The 15,879-nt window shown below is 40.4% G+C and overlaps 1 protein-coding gene across 4 annotated transcripts in view; it reads right to left on the bottom strand.

Annotated features, from left to right (window-relative positions):
• SORCS2 (sortilin related VPS10 domain containing receptor 2) overlaps positions 1–15,879 on the bottom strand; it is an 843,820-nt gene that overhangs the window by 552,342 nt on the left and 275,599 nt on the right. For all 4 annotated transcript variants that reach the window (XM_073342594.1, XM_073342595.1, XM_073342596.1 and 1 more), the window contains exon 2: positions 14,107–14,174. In XM_073342594.1, coding sequence (XP_073198695.1) covers positions 14,107–14,174 — 68 coding nt within the window. The remainder of the gene's footprint in view (positions 1–14,106; positions 14,175–15,879) is intronic.

Here is a 15,879-nt window from a genome sequence, read left to right as displayed (position 1 = left end):
TTCAGAAGCAGCTTCTCCAATGACAATCAGTCCTTGACAAGAAGGTTTGGGGGTTAAGGAGAAGATGAAACAAAAGACAGCACCATGAAAGAGGAAAGAGGCAACTAAAAAAGAGAGGGAGAAACAGTGACTTGAGGAAATGGAGAGAATACGTTCTTGCTACCTTATTCATGGTGGTTCAAAAGTACTCTGCATGAGACAAGTGGGAGGAGGTGGAACAGAAATAAAACAGAAGAGGGTAGAAAGGCAGCTTGGAATGATGGAGTCAATAGCCAACCGTTCGATGAAAGGAGGCTAGGGTGACCAGATGAAACGGACAAAATATCAGGACACATGGGGGAAGCAAAAAAAAAAAAGCGGCCAGAGCAGCCAAACCTGCAATATTGGGACAAATGGCGTCCCGACCATGCATCGGTCGGGACGCGGGACAAAGAACTAAAAATTGGGACACTCCCAATTTTACCGGGACGTCTGGTCACCCTAGAAGAGGCCAGGAGGTGAAGATGGGACCATCCATTGATACATCTGCTGCACCACAAGCAGCAAGACAAATCAGCATATGTAGATCTTTCTACATGATGAATTTATCTACTGCATTCCTCCCCCCATTTCCCTGACCCCAATTACAGATGAATTAAAAAGAGGGTTGCATTGAGGTTTCAGTATTCTAAACCCCTCCTTACTGCCAGAATTAAGGCAGAGAAAGCTGCATACCACACTGTGTCTGTAATAAATAAATTATGTGGGAAATATTGCCTTAGCCATTGTCATGTTGAAAAATATATTCCATACTGCAGGGATAATGAGGGTATAAAACATTAGCACTACATTTTTCTATACCATTCTGCATAATTAACTACACAGCTGTTCATTCATTCAGCCCCAACAACCAAATTAATTTGCAGTTGGTTAGGAGTGGATTCACTAGAGCAGACTCTGCATGTACGGCAGGACTAAGCAAAGCTATGAGGATGTCACACACCACATAAGGGATGCAAGAAGCTGAATACTCAGAGAAGCAAGAGGAGTGAACCCCTTTGCACAACAGCATTTGCAAACAACAGCTGAGAAGACTCACTATGTTACTGCCTGTCGGTGCAGACAACAGCCATCTTGTAGCAGAGTGGGATGCTCACTGTATGTCAGTGTCATCTGATGGACTCACTATTCCCTCAGCCTTCAGTCAAGAGCTGTAGGGAGACAGAATGCTACAATAACTGAACTTTACAATTTCTAATTACAGTAGCATCTAGAGGCCCTGACAGTGATTGGGGTTCTACTGTGCTAGGCCCTTTACCAAACATCATAAGAGACAGTCGCTTCTTCAAAGAGCTTACAGTCTAACCAGACAAGACAAAGGGGGCGGAGAGGAATCAGGTGCAGAAAGATGAAGTGATTTGCCCAAGTTACACAGTAGGTGTACACAGTAGGCTGAGCCACGAATAGAACACAGATCTTCCTATTCCCAGTCCAATGCCCTATCCTCTAGATTACATAGCCTTCTGTAAGCCATGAGCTCACCATTTCTGAGGAGTTTGATTATTACTATTCCATTCAGATTCTTATAACTTGTCCATCACCGTGGCCCCTTCCAAAAAAGTGCTAAACAATCTGACTAGCATCCGTCATACATGGTTCCTTCTTTATTCCTCCTCCTGGAATGGAATAGGAAAAGGCATCTAAGAGAAATAGTATTTATCAACTCTCTTGACAGTAAGTTCCACAGTTAATGGACTGCAACAATGGACTCTTGGGTTCCACAGTTAATGGACTGCAACCCAACACAGCATGGTCCTACTCCTAGTTAGCTAACACACTGTAGGTCAGCTAGTTTTACTGTGAATTTATTTTTGGGGAAACATGCCAAAATGAAAGCCCTGCAAATTCAAGTTCTCAGTTTCATCAGAGATTAGGTGTATCATTGGCAGTGCCAATACAAGATTCTCCATCCCATACACATGCTTTAGCCATGAGTTGCAGAAAAAAATCACTAGGGCTCAGGAAGATAGTTGTAGCTCCATGCTCATCTCTGGCCTCCATTATGAGGTTTCCACGAAAGATGCCAATTTAGTTGGGGTAGTAGTTTTTGTGGTGTAGATAACATATTAGAGACTGGACTGAGACTATGAAAGAGCCAACAGAGGACAAGAATTTTCAGCGACTACTGACCTGAGCTGGCTTTGAACAAGTGACCTAGTAGTGGAGATGAAAGACTGTATATTTCCAATAGCCAGAGCCAAGCAGCCCACAAAATATGGAACTCATTCAAGGCAAATACTAAATAGAGATGCTGCAGTTCCCCCACATCCTGTGCCTATAATGAAACTTCAACAAACCTGTTCCTGTTAAACGAATCAGAATCTTATGTGAATAAATCTCAGTGAATTAAAAATGAAATGGGATTATCAATTTAAATAAATACTGTATCTTAAAAGTAAAAATAGATTCAACAGTAATTTATTCCTGCTATGATTAAATTCTTCAACCAGAAACAGAAAACAAAAACAAAACATTAACCTAAAGAAATAACATTTCTGTGCCTCAAGGTTATGTATTTAACAAGGCTCTGCTGTATTACACCCGTACCTTTTAGCATCTGTATACTGTAGATAAGGGTCTATTCTTAACAATATAAAGCCTGTGTTAAGGATATATACCTTAACTATTTTAAATGGTATCAAATTGGAAATGACAGTTGGGTACTCAGTCCGCAACTTGTCATTTGTTTCTTATGTTCTTTGACTATATATTTACCAAATTATAGTTAAGAAAAAATAGCAATTTAAAAGTCATACAGATAATTAATAAAACAAAATGTCCACTTCTTGGATTACTTTGTGGTTATAGACCCAAAGACTCTCAGTTTTGAAAAATAATTGTTTTGCAAACAAGTGCTTCAAAGTGGATTAGATATTATGGGTAATTTTAATTAAAAAAACTGCCTATGACTTTATGTAAACTACTATCATACATAGTAGTTATGTTTTTATATATTATAAATCAAAATATACAATAGATTTCATTATATTATTTATATTGCAGTAACATCTAGAAGCCCCAGTCACAGCCAAAACCCCATTATGCTAGGCACTGTACAAACAGAACAAAAAAGACAGTCCCTGCCCTCAGTAGCTTACAGTAAGTAAGACTGCATTCACAGGCCGTGAACTCGCAAAGACTTATGCATTGCTTACCCTTACATATTATGAGTAGTCCCACTGAAGTCAAACATGTGCTTAAGCCTTTGTAGCATAAGGGCCTCTATTGTACGGGAACCACTGACAGCCTTTTGGGTCTGTGGATCATTGGAATTGCCTCATGCTAGATCAGAAAGAGTATATAAAGTATCTATTTTATATCCTGGATATGCAAAAGTTAAGACTGCCAGAATAGTGTGTTGTCCTCATTGCCTTTCTGAGTGTAATTTAGCAACCAAACATTTTAAATGCTGGAAAATAAAATTAAGTAAATGAAAATTGTGCTGCTCCATCCATAGTAGAGTATTTGGCCTGGTCTACACTGAGGGGGGAGGGGGAAATCCATCTAAGATACGCAACTTCAGCTACAAAAATAGTGTAGCTGAAGTCGACGTATCTTAGATTGAATTAGAATCACTTACTTTGCGTCCTCGCGGCGCGGGATCGACAGCCGCCACTCCCCCGTCGACTCCACTTCCGCCTCTTGCCCTGGTGGAGTTCCAGAGTTGACAGCAGAGTGATCGGGGATCGATTTATCGCATCTACACTAGACGCGATAAATCGATCCCCGATAGGTCGATCACTACCCGCAGATCCGGTGAGCAGTGTAGATGTGGCCTTTGTAACATGAACAAATCACACTGACTTCAATGAAATGTTGTTATGCAAATGTGAAATCATATACAATTGTTGACCAAGTTCCAACTGCAGGGCCATATTTGCAACTCAACAGTCTCCAAAATCATCTCATGAAGGCACAGGTGCAACTGAGGGCACAATTTGAGGAAAACTGAGTTGTACAGATGTAAATGTGGGCAGCTTTCATTTACAGGATCTTTATTTACTGACAATGATGAACTAGCCAGAGAAAACTCAGTTTGACTTCAGATCCCAAGCTGAGTTTTCTGGGCTAGTACAGTAATTAGAAATACTTCTGTTTTTTCCCTCCTCAGAAAGTAAGCAAATCAGTAACTGGATTCCCCTCCCGCCATCCACCAAGCCCATTCCAACAAAGTCACTATTCAGAGCAGAACCGCAATTTAAGACCATCTAATGCAAGTTAGTGTGGAATATGGCTGCCCGCATATTAGGTTGAACTTCAAATGGAGAAAATATTACTCCGCAGTCTACACTTTTTTTTTAATTAGTTACCACCAAGTTTCTTTTTATTAGTTTCCAGGAGGTTATGTGTAGTTTTTCTCCTATAAAGCCCTAAATGGTTTGGAAGCTAACTAACTAACTAGTTTGTCTCTGTGGGAGATACCTCTGCAGTGAGAATCAGTGGATGTGCTTGAACTAAAAGCACCATGATTTAAAAGATGGCAGAGTAATTTCTGTGTGGGATCCTCCCTGCTGAATTTGTTGAAATACTGTAATGTATATATTAATAATATATATATATTATATTATATATAATAATATATATATGTATTAATATATACATATATATATGTATATATTATTACTGTAATATTTGTAATGTAGTCCTACTTTTGTATATTTGTCTAAGTGCCTAGAGCTGTTGGGAATTGGCACTTTTCAGAAATGTGCCTAAACAAACAAGGTTCTCTCTGAAGAGGATATTAGCTAGGACAGCCTACAGTCATTATGTGTTGATGCCCCACTGATGTCCGAAGAGTTCGTGTGTGTGCATGTGTGTGATGCCCCACTGATGTCTGAAGAGTGTGTGTGTGTGTGTGTGTGTGTGTGTGTGTGTGTGTGTGTAAAAAGAAGCAGCTGCCTCTCCTAAGAAAGTGACCTTTCTGATCTGTCATTCAGCCATGCCCCAATGACAGCAGGTAGATTGGGTAAAATCATGCACTGTTCTGAGAACTGACAAATGGCGGGTTCATCATAAAACGCCAAGAGGAGTTAAACAGCATAGTTAACATCAAAAATGCACGATATTTTGCTGTAGCAAGGCATTAGCTACATGATAATGCCACTGGGAACAATGGCAATTACATGGTGAGTAGTGTTAGCACTACCATATCATTACAGCCTGATAATTACGCAATTAAAACTTTATTAGTAATCATCATCATCTATTATTCATCATCTATAACAAGTTAAGCAGGGAAAAGCTGAATCCATATCAGAGACAGAGTGTTGTCTAGTGGTCTGACAACAGGATTGAAAGCTAGAAATTGGCCAGTTCCAACTGTGGCCATGCATGCTTCTGAGTTACTGTGTAACTTTCAGAAGGTCACTGAACATCTCAATTATCCCATTTGTAAAATAAAGATAATATTTACTTACCTGTTTCCAAGAAGTGTTATGATGACTAATTAGTTCATGTCTGAAGACAAGTGCTAAGTGTGAGTATGAATTTCCTAGCTGTTGCTTATTTAAAATAGAATAATTGGTCCTAAATTTCAAATATGGGTGCCCAAAGTTGCTTCCATGATGATTTGTGTTTCTATTTCATCAGTACTGGCTAGTACTGCTGACCTAGCAGGGTTGTTAGCACTTTGATTACCAAGTACCATTCACTCACCAGCTTATTACTCAACTATTAGACTTTGCAGCCAACTGAAACGTAGGCATCCAATCCTACAATCTAACCCACATGGGCAGATTGAAGTTACCTACTTAAATTAACAGGGTTCTGCATGGGTACAGGGGTCAGACTGTATAGATCCAGATGCAAAATCAGAGTCTCTCTTGTTATTGTATGAATCCCAGTCTAACCCTGCCTCAAACTGCTATTTTCCTTTCAGTCTGATCTGGAACATCTGATTCCATCTCCTGTCTCCCTCCCCTCTCCAAGCTCCTATTGCAACTTCAGTGGCACAGAGAATAGATACCAGTCACCACCCCTTTTCAACTGGGCCACTGAGCCTCCCCAAACCCCCTGATTCACTGGTAGAGAAAAAATTAATAAGGGTAGGTCTACACTACACATCCTACAAGCAACACAGCTGCAGCTATGACATTGTAGCACTGTAGTGTAGACACTTACTACAGCGATGGAAGGGGGTTTTCCCACCTCTGTAGTAAATCCACCCCCTCAAGAGGCCATAGGTAGGTGGATGAAAGAAGTCTTCCACCGACCTCGCTGCATCTATGGTGGAGATTAGGTTGATGCAACTAAGTTGCACAAGGTGCAAAGTTTTTCCACAGGCCTGAGCAATGTAGGTAGTTTGACCTAAATTTAGGTGTACCCCAAGCCTATGTGATGTGTGTGTGATGGGAAAGAGAAGAAGGGATAATGGCAAAGCAAGTTTCAGAACTGAAAGAGGCTTTTCTGTAGCCCAAGGACAATAATACTACTTAATATTTTTATAGATTTAAAGGTTTTTAAGGCCAGAAGCAATCAGTATGATCATCCAGTCTGGTACATGTAGAGAATTTCACCCAGCACACAGATGGCAGAGATCACCACGTGGAGCTGTTACACTCTCACATGGCTCTTTTTCTTAGCATGAGAGTAAGTTTTTAGTCTGGGAAGGAAATGCAGTGGCATTGGTTTTCTGATGCAGGTTCTTTCGAGTAGCTGTGATAAGCAGCAAGGGAACTTCCTCTTTGCCTGAATCTCTTTATCAAGAATCATTTCTTGAGGCAGGGTTGCTCCCTGGGAACTAGCGTCTTGTATTTGCACTGAGATCCCTGAAAGAGAGGATTGCCTCACCACCTCTGCTCCAGGGCTGGTGGATATATGTAAGGCAGGGGTGGTCAAACTTTTTGGCCAGAAGGCCACTTCGGGGTTCCAAGACTATATGGAGGGCCAGGTAGGGAAGGCTGTGCCTCCGCAAACAGCCTGGCCTCTGCCCTCTCTCACCCACTGACTGCCCCCCCAGAACTCCCCACCCATCCAACCCCCCCACTCCTTGTTCCCTGACCCCCCCTCATGGGACCCCCCACCCCTAACCACCCCCTGGGACCCCACCCCCCATCCAACCCTCCCTGCTCCCTGTCCCCTGACTATCCCGACCCCTATCCACACCCCCGCCCCCTGAGAGGCCCCCCGGGAGTCCCATGCCTATCCAACCCCCCATTTCCCATCCTCTGACCGCCCCCCAAAACCTCTGCCCCATCCCACCAACCCCTGCTCCCTGTCCCCTGACTGCCCCCTGGGATCCCCTGCCCCCCCTTACCATGCCGCTCAGAGCACCATGTCTGGCAGTCGTGCCGCCTGGCCAGAGCCAGCCACACCGCCGCACTGCCCAGCAGGAGCTCGCAGCCCTGCCACCCAGAACACTGGCAGCACAGCCAGCTGAGGCTGGGGGGGAGGGAGGACAGACAGGGAGGGGCCAGGGGCTAGCCCGCAGGCCATAGTTTGCCCAACTCCGATGTAAGGCATGGTCTACACTACAGAGTTAGGTCAATGTAAGGCAGCTTATGTCAACCTAACTCTGTAAGCGTTTACACTAAAATGTAGTTCCCACTGATGTAACTCGTCCACTAAACTGACTTAATAACTACCTCCATGAGAGGCAAAGCACTTAGCTCAATGTAGTTAGGTCAACGCAGTGTCAGTGTAGACACTGCCTTGCTTACATCAGCTAACTGTTGCTGGCTTTCAGAAGCCATCCCACAGTGCCCCACACTGACAGTTAAATCAATGCAAGTGCTTCTGATGAGGACGTGCACCGTGGACACCAGGAGCGCAGCGTGGACATGCAAAAGCAATTTAATTACTGTGGTGGCTGTACATCAATGTAACTTAGGTCAACTTCATTTTGCAGAGTAGACTTGCCCTAAATAAAACAAGCTACACGAAGCATACGCCCAGGCTGTGTCAGCGATTTCTCCTCCAACGGACAGCTGACCTGCAAGGCCATGACACCTGCTACTTCTCAGCAGAGGGACAACATTGTCTGGTGGCGTGATAAGTGGGACAGATCTGCACTAAAGATTCAGAATACACTGATCAGAGTTAATCACACAACTCCAAATGACCACAATTGGGTCCTAAATAAAGGAATTCTCTAAATAGTGTCTGGAGTCAGATTTTAGCGAAGAATTTTGATGTGAGGAAATGGTCTGAAGGTCTTCATCAAAAAGAGTAAAACTGATCAAAACCAACTGAAAGTGTTCCTTTTAAAGTAACTTGTAAGTAAATTAAAAATCAGGGAAGGCTTTCAGGGAAGGGATGGCACTAGAGTACAAAGCGAAAGAGACTGGCACCCCTTTCGGGAACAAGAGTAACATGAAACAACATGCTGTTAACTAGAAATGAGGTTGGATTGCCTAGATGTAATTATCTGGGCCAGAGGACTCAAGCCTGGAGGTTGATTCCCTCATCTCTGTGGCTTCCATTTTGTGAAATTAGCATAATTTTACTGTGGGTCTGATTCTCATCTCTTTGACATTTTTGACAACAGGATGAATTCAACTAAATCCATAGTATTCAAGATCAGAAATAGACCCTGTACATGAGCTGCACTAGGAAACAACAACAAAGATCGGTTTAGCTACGCAGCTAATAGAGACTTCATTAAGCTAAAAAGCCACATTTTCAGTAACCTTGTTTTAGATCTAGGATTCTACAGGGCTTTGCAGGAAACCCTGTGACTCTACTGTAATAGCAGTCAGAGTGCTACAATACCTTTATCTACAGCCTTTAAAGTACCTTTGTTGCCCCCATACGGAGAACAATAAATGTGTGGGATTTTTCCAGCCAGGAAGACAACTGAGAGAGAGACAAATACTGGGCTCATTCAGGAAATAATATGACAGCATTAATTCCCATTAGAACATACAAACCTTGCAGAGCTGAATGGCTTTTCCCCATAACCAAAAGTCTCTATGATTTTTTTCCACATCTGTTTTATTATGTATTTGCTCTGATACAAATAGAAGTGTAAAGAGCAAAAAAAAAATCTTTAATAAAATAGGCATTTTACATAGGAATACACTGGGGCAGGTCATCAGTTTGTGTAACCTGATGTAGTTCCATTGACTTTCAATGGAGATATTTCCATTTATACCAGCTATCTTGAAATAACTAAATAAAGAAAGTACAACTATTCAGTTTTCTATTATGCTATGGTTCATCGTTTACCAATTTTTTTTGTTTTTTGCACACAGTTCGGTACATGAAGCTTTCAAGAGAAATGGGATTTATTCTAAATGCTATTCTTATTCTCTTTGGGTCCTTGGGTAGTTTTGTAATCTGAATACATTCTACAATCTGAGTATATTCACTTTTTAACTCCTGTTTACAGAAAAGTAGATTTATGTCCAAACCACAAAGTTCAGTTCCAGTTTCAAACCCCTGCTCCAGGCTCCTATTTCAGCTGCATTCCAGAAACATACGTTGATTGTTAAATCAACAGCCAACTCTTTCTAAGGCTACTCCTAAGCATTTTCCTCATGGGGTGCTTCATTCTGGTTTTAAAAGGCAAACTATCTTGTAAATCCACTGTGTGAAAGCAGAGGGAAAGGCCTGATTTCTTCTCACACCAGTTTTATGATGATATAACTCCACTGGTTTCAGTGTAGTTACACCTCATTTATATGAGTATTCAGAGCAGAATCAGACCTAAAGCAATTCTCTTAAATAACAGCATTATCTGAAGCATGTTTAATGTTTATGTTGAAAGTGCAGGGTCCCAATGGGTAATTTTGAAAGAGTCTTGTCTGATAGATAAACTTACTCAGAGAGTTTTTATCAATGGTTCAGAGTCAAGCTGGAAGGGCATATAAAGTGGGGTCCCATAGGGATCTGTCATGGATCTGGTTCTATTCAGTGTATCTTCATAAATGATCTGGATAATGGCATAGATGATATTAATCTGGGAGGGGATGAAAGGATTTTGGAGGACAGGATTAGAATTAAAAATGTTCTTGACAATCTGGAGAAATGGTCTGAAATAAATAAGATGAAATTTAATACGGACAAATGCAATATACTCCACTTGGGAAGGAACAAGTACTTGCACAAATATATAATGGGAAATGACTGCCTAGGAAGGAGTACTGCAGAAAAGTATTGGGGGATTAAAGTGGATCACAAACTAAACATGAGTTAGTTTGTAATCCACTATAACGTAATAATGTTGCAAAAAAGGCAAACATTATTCTGGGAAGAAGAATAGAAGAAGTGTTGTAAGCAAGATATGAGAAGTAATTCCTCCACTCTACTCAGCAGTGATAAGGCTTCACCTGGAGTACTGCATCCAGTTGTGGACACCACACTTTGTGAAAGATGTGGCGAAATTGGAGAATATCCAGCAGAGAGCAAAAAAATTATTAAAGGTTTACAAAGCATGATCTACAAGGAAATATTGCAAAAATCTGGTTTCTTTAGTCTGGAGAAGAGAAGACTTGAGAGGGGGACAAGATAACAGTCTTCAAGTACGTACAATGTTTTGATAAAGAGGAGGGTGATATACTGTTCTTCTTATCCACTGAGGACAGGACAAGAACTAATGGCTTAAGAAGGGCTTAACTTGCAGCAAGAGAGATTTAGGTTAGACTTTAGGAAAAACGTCCTCACTAACCGTAAGGGTAGTTAAGCACTGGAACAAATTACCTAGGAACATTGTGGAATCTCCATCATTGGAGGTTGTTAAGAATAGGTTGGACAAACACTTGTCAAGGATGTCCCGATAATACTTAGTCCTGCCTCAGTGTGGGACCCTAATTAAGCTACTGAGGTCCTTTCCAGTCCGACATTTCTATGATTATACTGAATTATAGTTAGCAAACTAGACACATACCACATACATTACATGGGCAAACAGTTTTTAACAGGAAGACAACACGTGGTTATGCAATTTTAGGACTATCTGAATAATTGATTTTTCAATTCATTGGCTTCACCAAAAAATCTGGAAAAAAAATCATTTCGGGTCAAACCAAAACTGAAATTTTGGGGGTTTTCATTTCCTTTTATTGTGTTTCCAAACGGGAGGATGCACATTTTTTTTAAAAAAAATCTAATTAAGGGCTAGTCTACATGGCAAGTTACTGTGTGGCAAGCCAGGCTACGCAAGCCCTGAATACAGTACGCAAGCTTGCCACACAGTAACGTCCCAGATGGACACTGCTATAGCGCAGTGAAAATCCTAGAGTGTGGAAGTGCTGGTACACTGCAGATTCACACCCTGGCTTGCCACGCTACAACTGGCTGTATAGATCAGCCCTGAGTTGCCCAATGAGACCTGAAATGTTTTGTTTCGAAAGTGTCCAAACAAACAATTTTGACTTTAAAAAAAAATTGCCAAAACTTTGCTAGCAAAAAATGATTTGCCAATTTCAACCTGAATTTGCAAATAGTTTCTTCATTTTTCTGAGAGTAAATAAATCAACCAAAAAAATTCACCCAGCTGTAATCCCAATTTTCATTTGGTTGTATTCTCTCACACAAGGTGTTGTGCAAAGATTAAAAAGAAAAATTATCCATCCCACAAGCTGGGAGTTTTAAATGGCAATTCCAAATTAATTGTCATAGCCCTTAAAGGGCCAACCCTGAAAGATGCTGAGTGCCCTCCACTCCCTCTAGGGGTCTGTGGGAACCAAGGCCACTCTGCAGAAAATGGCCAGATCAGGCTCATATTCTTCAGTTTTCACACTCAGAGATAACATGCTAGTTATCACGTACCTGGTATGAAGCAAAGAGGTACTATTTACCCTTATGCAAAATGTACAGTATTCCAGCAAGAGGTTGGGGCAGACTGTGTTCTTTAGCCACTGGCACAAATATTGGGTGGTGCAGGGCTACTCTACTGTTGGAAACCTGGGCAGATTAAGAGGACGCAGACTCCTCCAACCAGCACAGCCAGCCTACTTCACAAGTGGGTGTGGAGCCAGGCCAGACCATAGATCTTGCCTTCGCCTGGCTCCTTTTGGGGTGCTGTGGACCTGTGAGGCCACATATAAGGAGCAAAGCCTGCACTCCCTTGAGTTCAAGGACTGCAATTGTGGCTTCCCCTTGCATGAGCTACGTATGGTGAGGAACGTTCCATGTAGGCGTTTATGTGGTTAGAGAGTTTGCAACAATCTGGATTCCATATCCGTCCCTAATGGAGATACTATATACTCTGGTTGCAGATTTCTGGAACCCAAGTCCTCAGGCTGTGTCAGAAATTCACATTCCTGGAAATTTTATGTTTCCTTCCCTCATTGCTTGTGTTGACTATTTAGTTATCTAGTAAGGCTCAGGAAAATGTCTCCAGCTACAGATTAAAAATAGTATTGTTCCTACATTATCAGCAGGGATCCTAATTTTCCATGATAAAAAAACCAAAATTCTCTGATTAAAAAAAACACATAAAAATCCATGTTTTTCTACAATTAAAATGAAATGCTGAACTTTAGTTTCCCTACCCATGATATACATATAGGTATCAGTTGAACACAGTGTTTTATTGATATATTTACAATTTTTAAGCAAGTTCAAAGCCTATCATTGCCATCAATAATAAAATTAATAGAATTGCAATTTGCATTTCTTACATGTACCAAATAATTCTATGTCTGTATTCTATATTTTCAGGGGGGAATTTAAATGCACAAAAAATAAAGCAAAAATTGTTTTTATATTAACATTATTCACTTTCTGAGTTAGTCTTGGAAGCTGAAGTGAAATCTGAGATGCATTAAAATACGAAACACTATACCCCGTTGAGTAACCTCTATACGCCGGAAGCAGTTTATTGGAGGATGTTTAGCTATGTAAATTTAAAGCACATTCAGAAATCAACCACAAGGGGGGGAGGTTGTGCACATTGAATAAGTGACACTGATACTTTCTGTAAAATTTTTTTAATATATGTGTTTATTTTTTCACAAAGTGTAAAAACTACAGATTCTCTGTAAAAACGCAAATTCCATGTTTTTCCATTACAAATGGATTTCTGGGGCCCCTGATTATCAGTAATACAGGAAACACTTCTATATTTAAAATGCATGTGATCTATGCTTACGACATGAGTATTCTGTTGAAAACCCATCTTGGTGGATGGAACAGCAGGGTGTACAAAGTATATCTAGAAACACAGGACAAACATATTTCCATGACTTTGAATGTACAATACGTGGCTTGTTATTCAGTACCAAAGCACTTAAATGAAAGATTTTTCAATAGGAAGTATGATTTTTTTAAATACACACATTAAAGTGCACCCATCACTTCAACTGGATATTTGACAACAGTTCACCTGGAAAAAAACCCAGCACTTCGGCAGAAAAACAGCATGGAAAATTAATGACCCTGCATCTGCCGCTGGTGCCCTTAGAAAAGAAAATATTGATCTTGATCAATGGGGTTGTACTGGTGTAACAGGAATTTAACTGGTTCCGTATCTGTGTCTGAAACCCTAAAAACGTCTGTGTGTGTGCACGTCAGAGTGTGAGCGTGTACGCGCACAAGAGACAAAGTTGACAAAGTCATTGGTAAATCTTGGTTAAATGAAAAATTATTTTAAAAGTTATATTTGAAATATTACAGGTTTCCAAACATCAGAAGATGTAACACAATCTGGACAGGCTCCAAGTTACACCAGAAAGATACACCACACCTACAGATAATTTACTAAACTAAACAGAGCTGAACAGCAAAAGCTACTAGCAATTAAAATAATGACTACATTAAGTACCCTTAACTTTGGTGCAAAACTTCTAAAGTTCTGGGAGTTTTTTTAAAAAGGAGGAGGAGGAGAATTGGGTCCTGATGCCAACTTACAGTTAGAATTCTGTTTTTCTTTAAAATGTGGCCTCAGAAAGATACCTTATCCTCTAATGTTGTTTATTTCCACTGTACAAATTGTTAATCCCCTTTTAAGTTCTTCTTCTGTCAACCACAGTCCATAAAAAAGATGCAAGTCTGGGCAACCCTATATCTGGCACAGAGTCAGCAATTCAACCCATTAGGAAACTTCAAAAGATAAAAGGACGCGAGAAGCAGTCCTACTTTGGTCAGCATAGGAACAAGGAATGTAGGAAAAGGTTGAGTACTTACCTCCACAAAGAGCTCTCCAGCACCTTCCCCATGTCAGTATGGTAATACTTGGTAAGGATCAGAATCACCTACACAGAAAGAGAGTAAAAATATATACAGATATATGAGCTAAAATAAAAAAACAACAGAGCATTTTCAGAGCTGTTCTGATCTGGATATTAGTAGACTAGTTTCCTGAACCATTGGAGAGAGCAGGGCTTGTAGGGTTGGGACATGAGTGGGGCAATTGTAAATCTTCTGTAAACATCTCCATTTTGTAAAACTTTCCTTTTTATTTCGTGAGAGGAGGGGGTGGAAATTATCACATAAATTCCCCTCAGCGCACAAACCACAAGGTCCAATCAGTTTGAATGACTTTCACAGCAGGAAGAGCTGAGTTAGTCCCCAGTCCTAATTTACAATGCAGCTGTCTTGGCTTCTATGGACATGAATTTATCTTATCCAAAGTGTTAAACAACGTTACTGGATCTCATCCAGAAAGAGGCGCTTTGGTCTTCTGTGCAAGACCAAAAACAAACACTGAAATATGTCATCATTAGTTTTTTAGAAGAGGTGGCTGTTTTCCAAGAGAGCACTGTGCTGTCTGTGTTACTCATCCACGTTACCAAAACTAAAAAAAAAAAAAATTAACACATAGATTAAATCCCATTGAAAAATAAGGTCTTCACTCGAGAGAGAAAATCCAGTAACAAGAAATATGTTTTATCTCACAATCTATTTGCAAAGGAAGACAAACTCATTAGCCAAATAGCGTGAAGCACTAGTCCACAACTCTTGCATGGTGCTGGCTGTTACATTTTAGATTTGGATCACTTAAATAAAATTTCCTTTCACTCACTGCCAGTCCATATTAGTTCTTCTTACACCAGTTACCATGGCAACCCTAAAGAGGTAAAATTGGAAGAACCTCTGGTTCCTTGCACAGCTGTTAGCTTGGTTAATGTGGGGTCAACATCAGTTGTCTCCAACAGTTTGGATCATGCTTTTATTTAGCTATCACTAGCTTTATTCCTAACCACCAGATGAAATCTTTTGCAAACAGAAATTTTATCCATTCGGTTTGATTATCAAGGTAATTAGTACATTGGTACAGATTTATGCAACATATAAGAATGTAAATTGCTATACCCTGGAGATTTTGAGTGGAGGAAGACTCTACAATTCCAGGCAATTTGCATTATTTACATAGTGCCATAGATGTACAGGGCACTATGCAAAATTGAGACAGTTTGGATCTCACTCCCTGTGGTGTAATACTACTGAATTCAATAGAGTTACTTTTGGATTTATACTGATGCAAAAAACTGCAGAATCAGATCTTAATTCGCTAAAATATATTAAAACTTTCACATTGTTTAAAGACAGCACAATCGAAAGGCCATTCTGTTCTATGCATTTTGTTGGTGTTTGGTATAGAAACATAAAAGCTGGGAGGCATCTTAAAAAAAGAGTGTTTAATTTTTAAAAAAATTGTTTAGTTCTAATAGGTTACAACATGACTTATAAAATCAAGAGAAAGAAACATGACCCAAGACTTCTCAGGAAACTAACCATTGAGAGAGATCTACTGCACAAACTCCTGGCTCCAGCTCCAGGCATGTTCCAATCATGTCAGCTATTTATTCTGTTCCTAGTATCTTACTACAGGTTTGCTGGCAATTCAGCCTGGATAGGGAGAAGGAGGAAACTTCACTGTCAGATAAAAGTGCCCATTGGCTCAGTTTATTAAGGGAGACTGTTTGGGCCACCCTTTCTTCAACCAATAGATGTTTG

This window comes from Lepidochelys kempii, chromosome 4, assembly GCF_965140265.1.
Source record: "Lepidochelys kempii isolate rLepKem1 chromosome 4, rLepKem1.hap2, whole genome shotgun sequence".
NCBI lineage: Eukaryota > Metazoa > Chordata > Testudines > Cheloniidae > Lepidochelys > Lepidochelys kempii.
The sequence above is the reverse complement of the archived record's forward strand: the minus strand, read 5'-3'. Positions and strand labels throughout refer to the sequence as shown.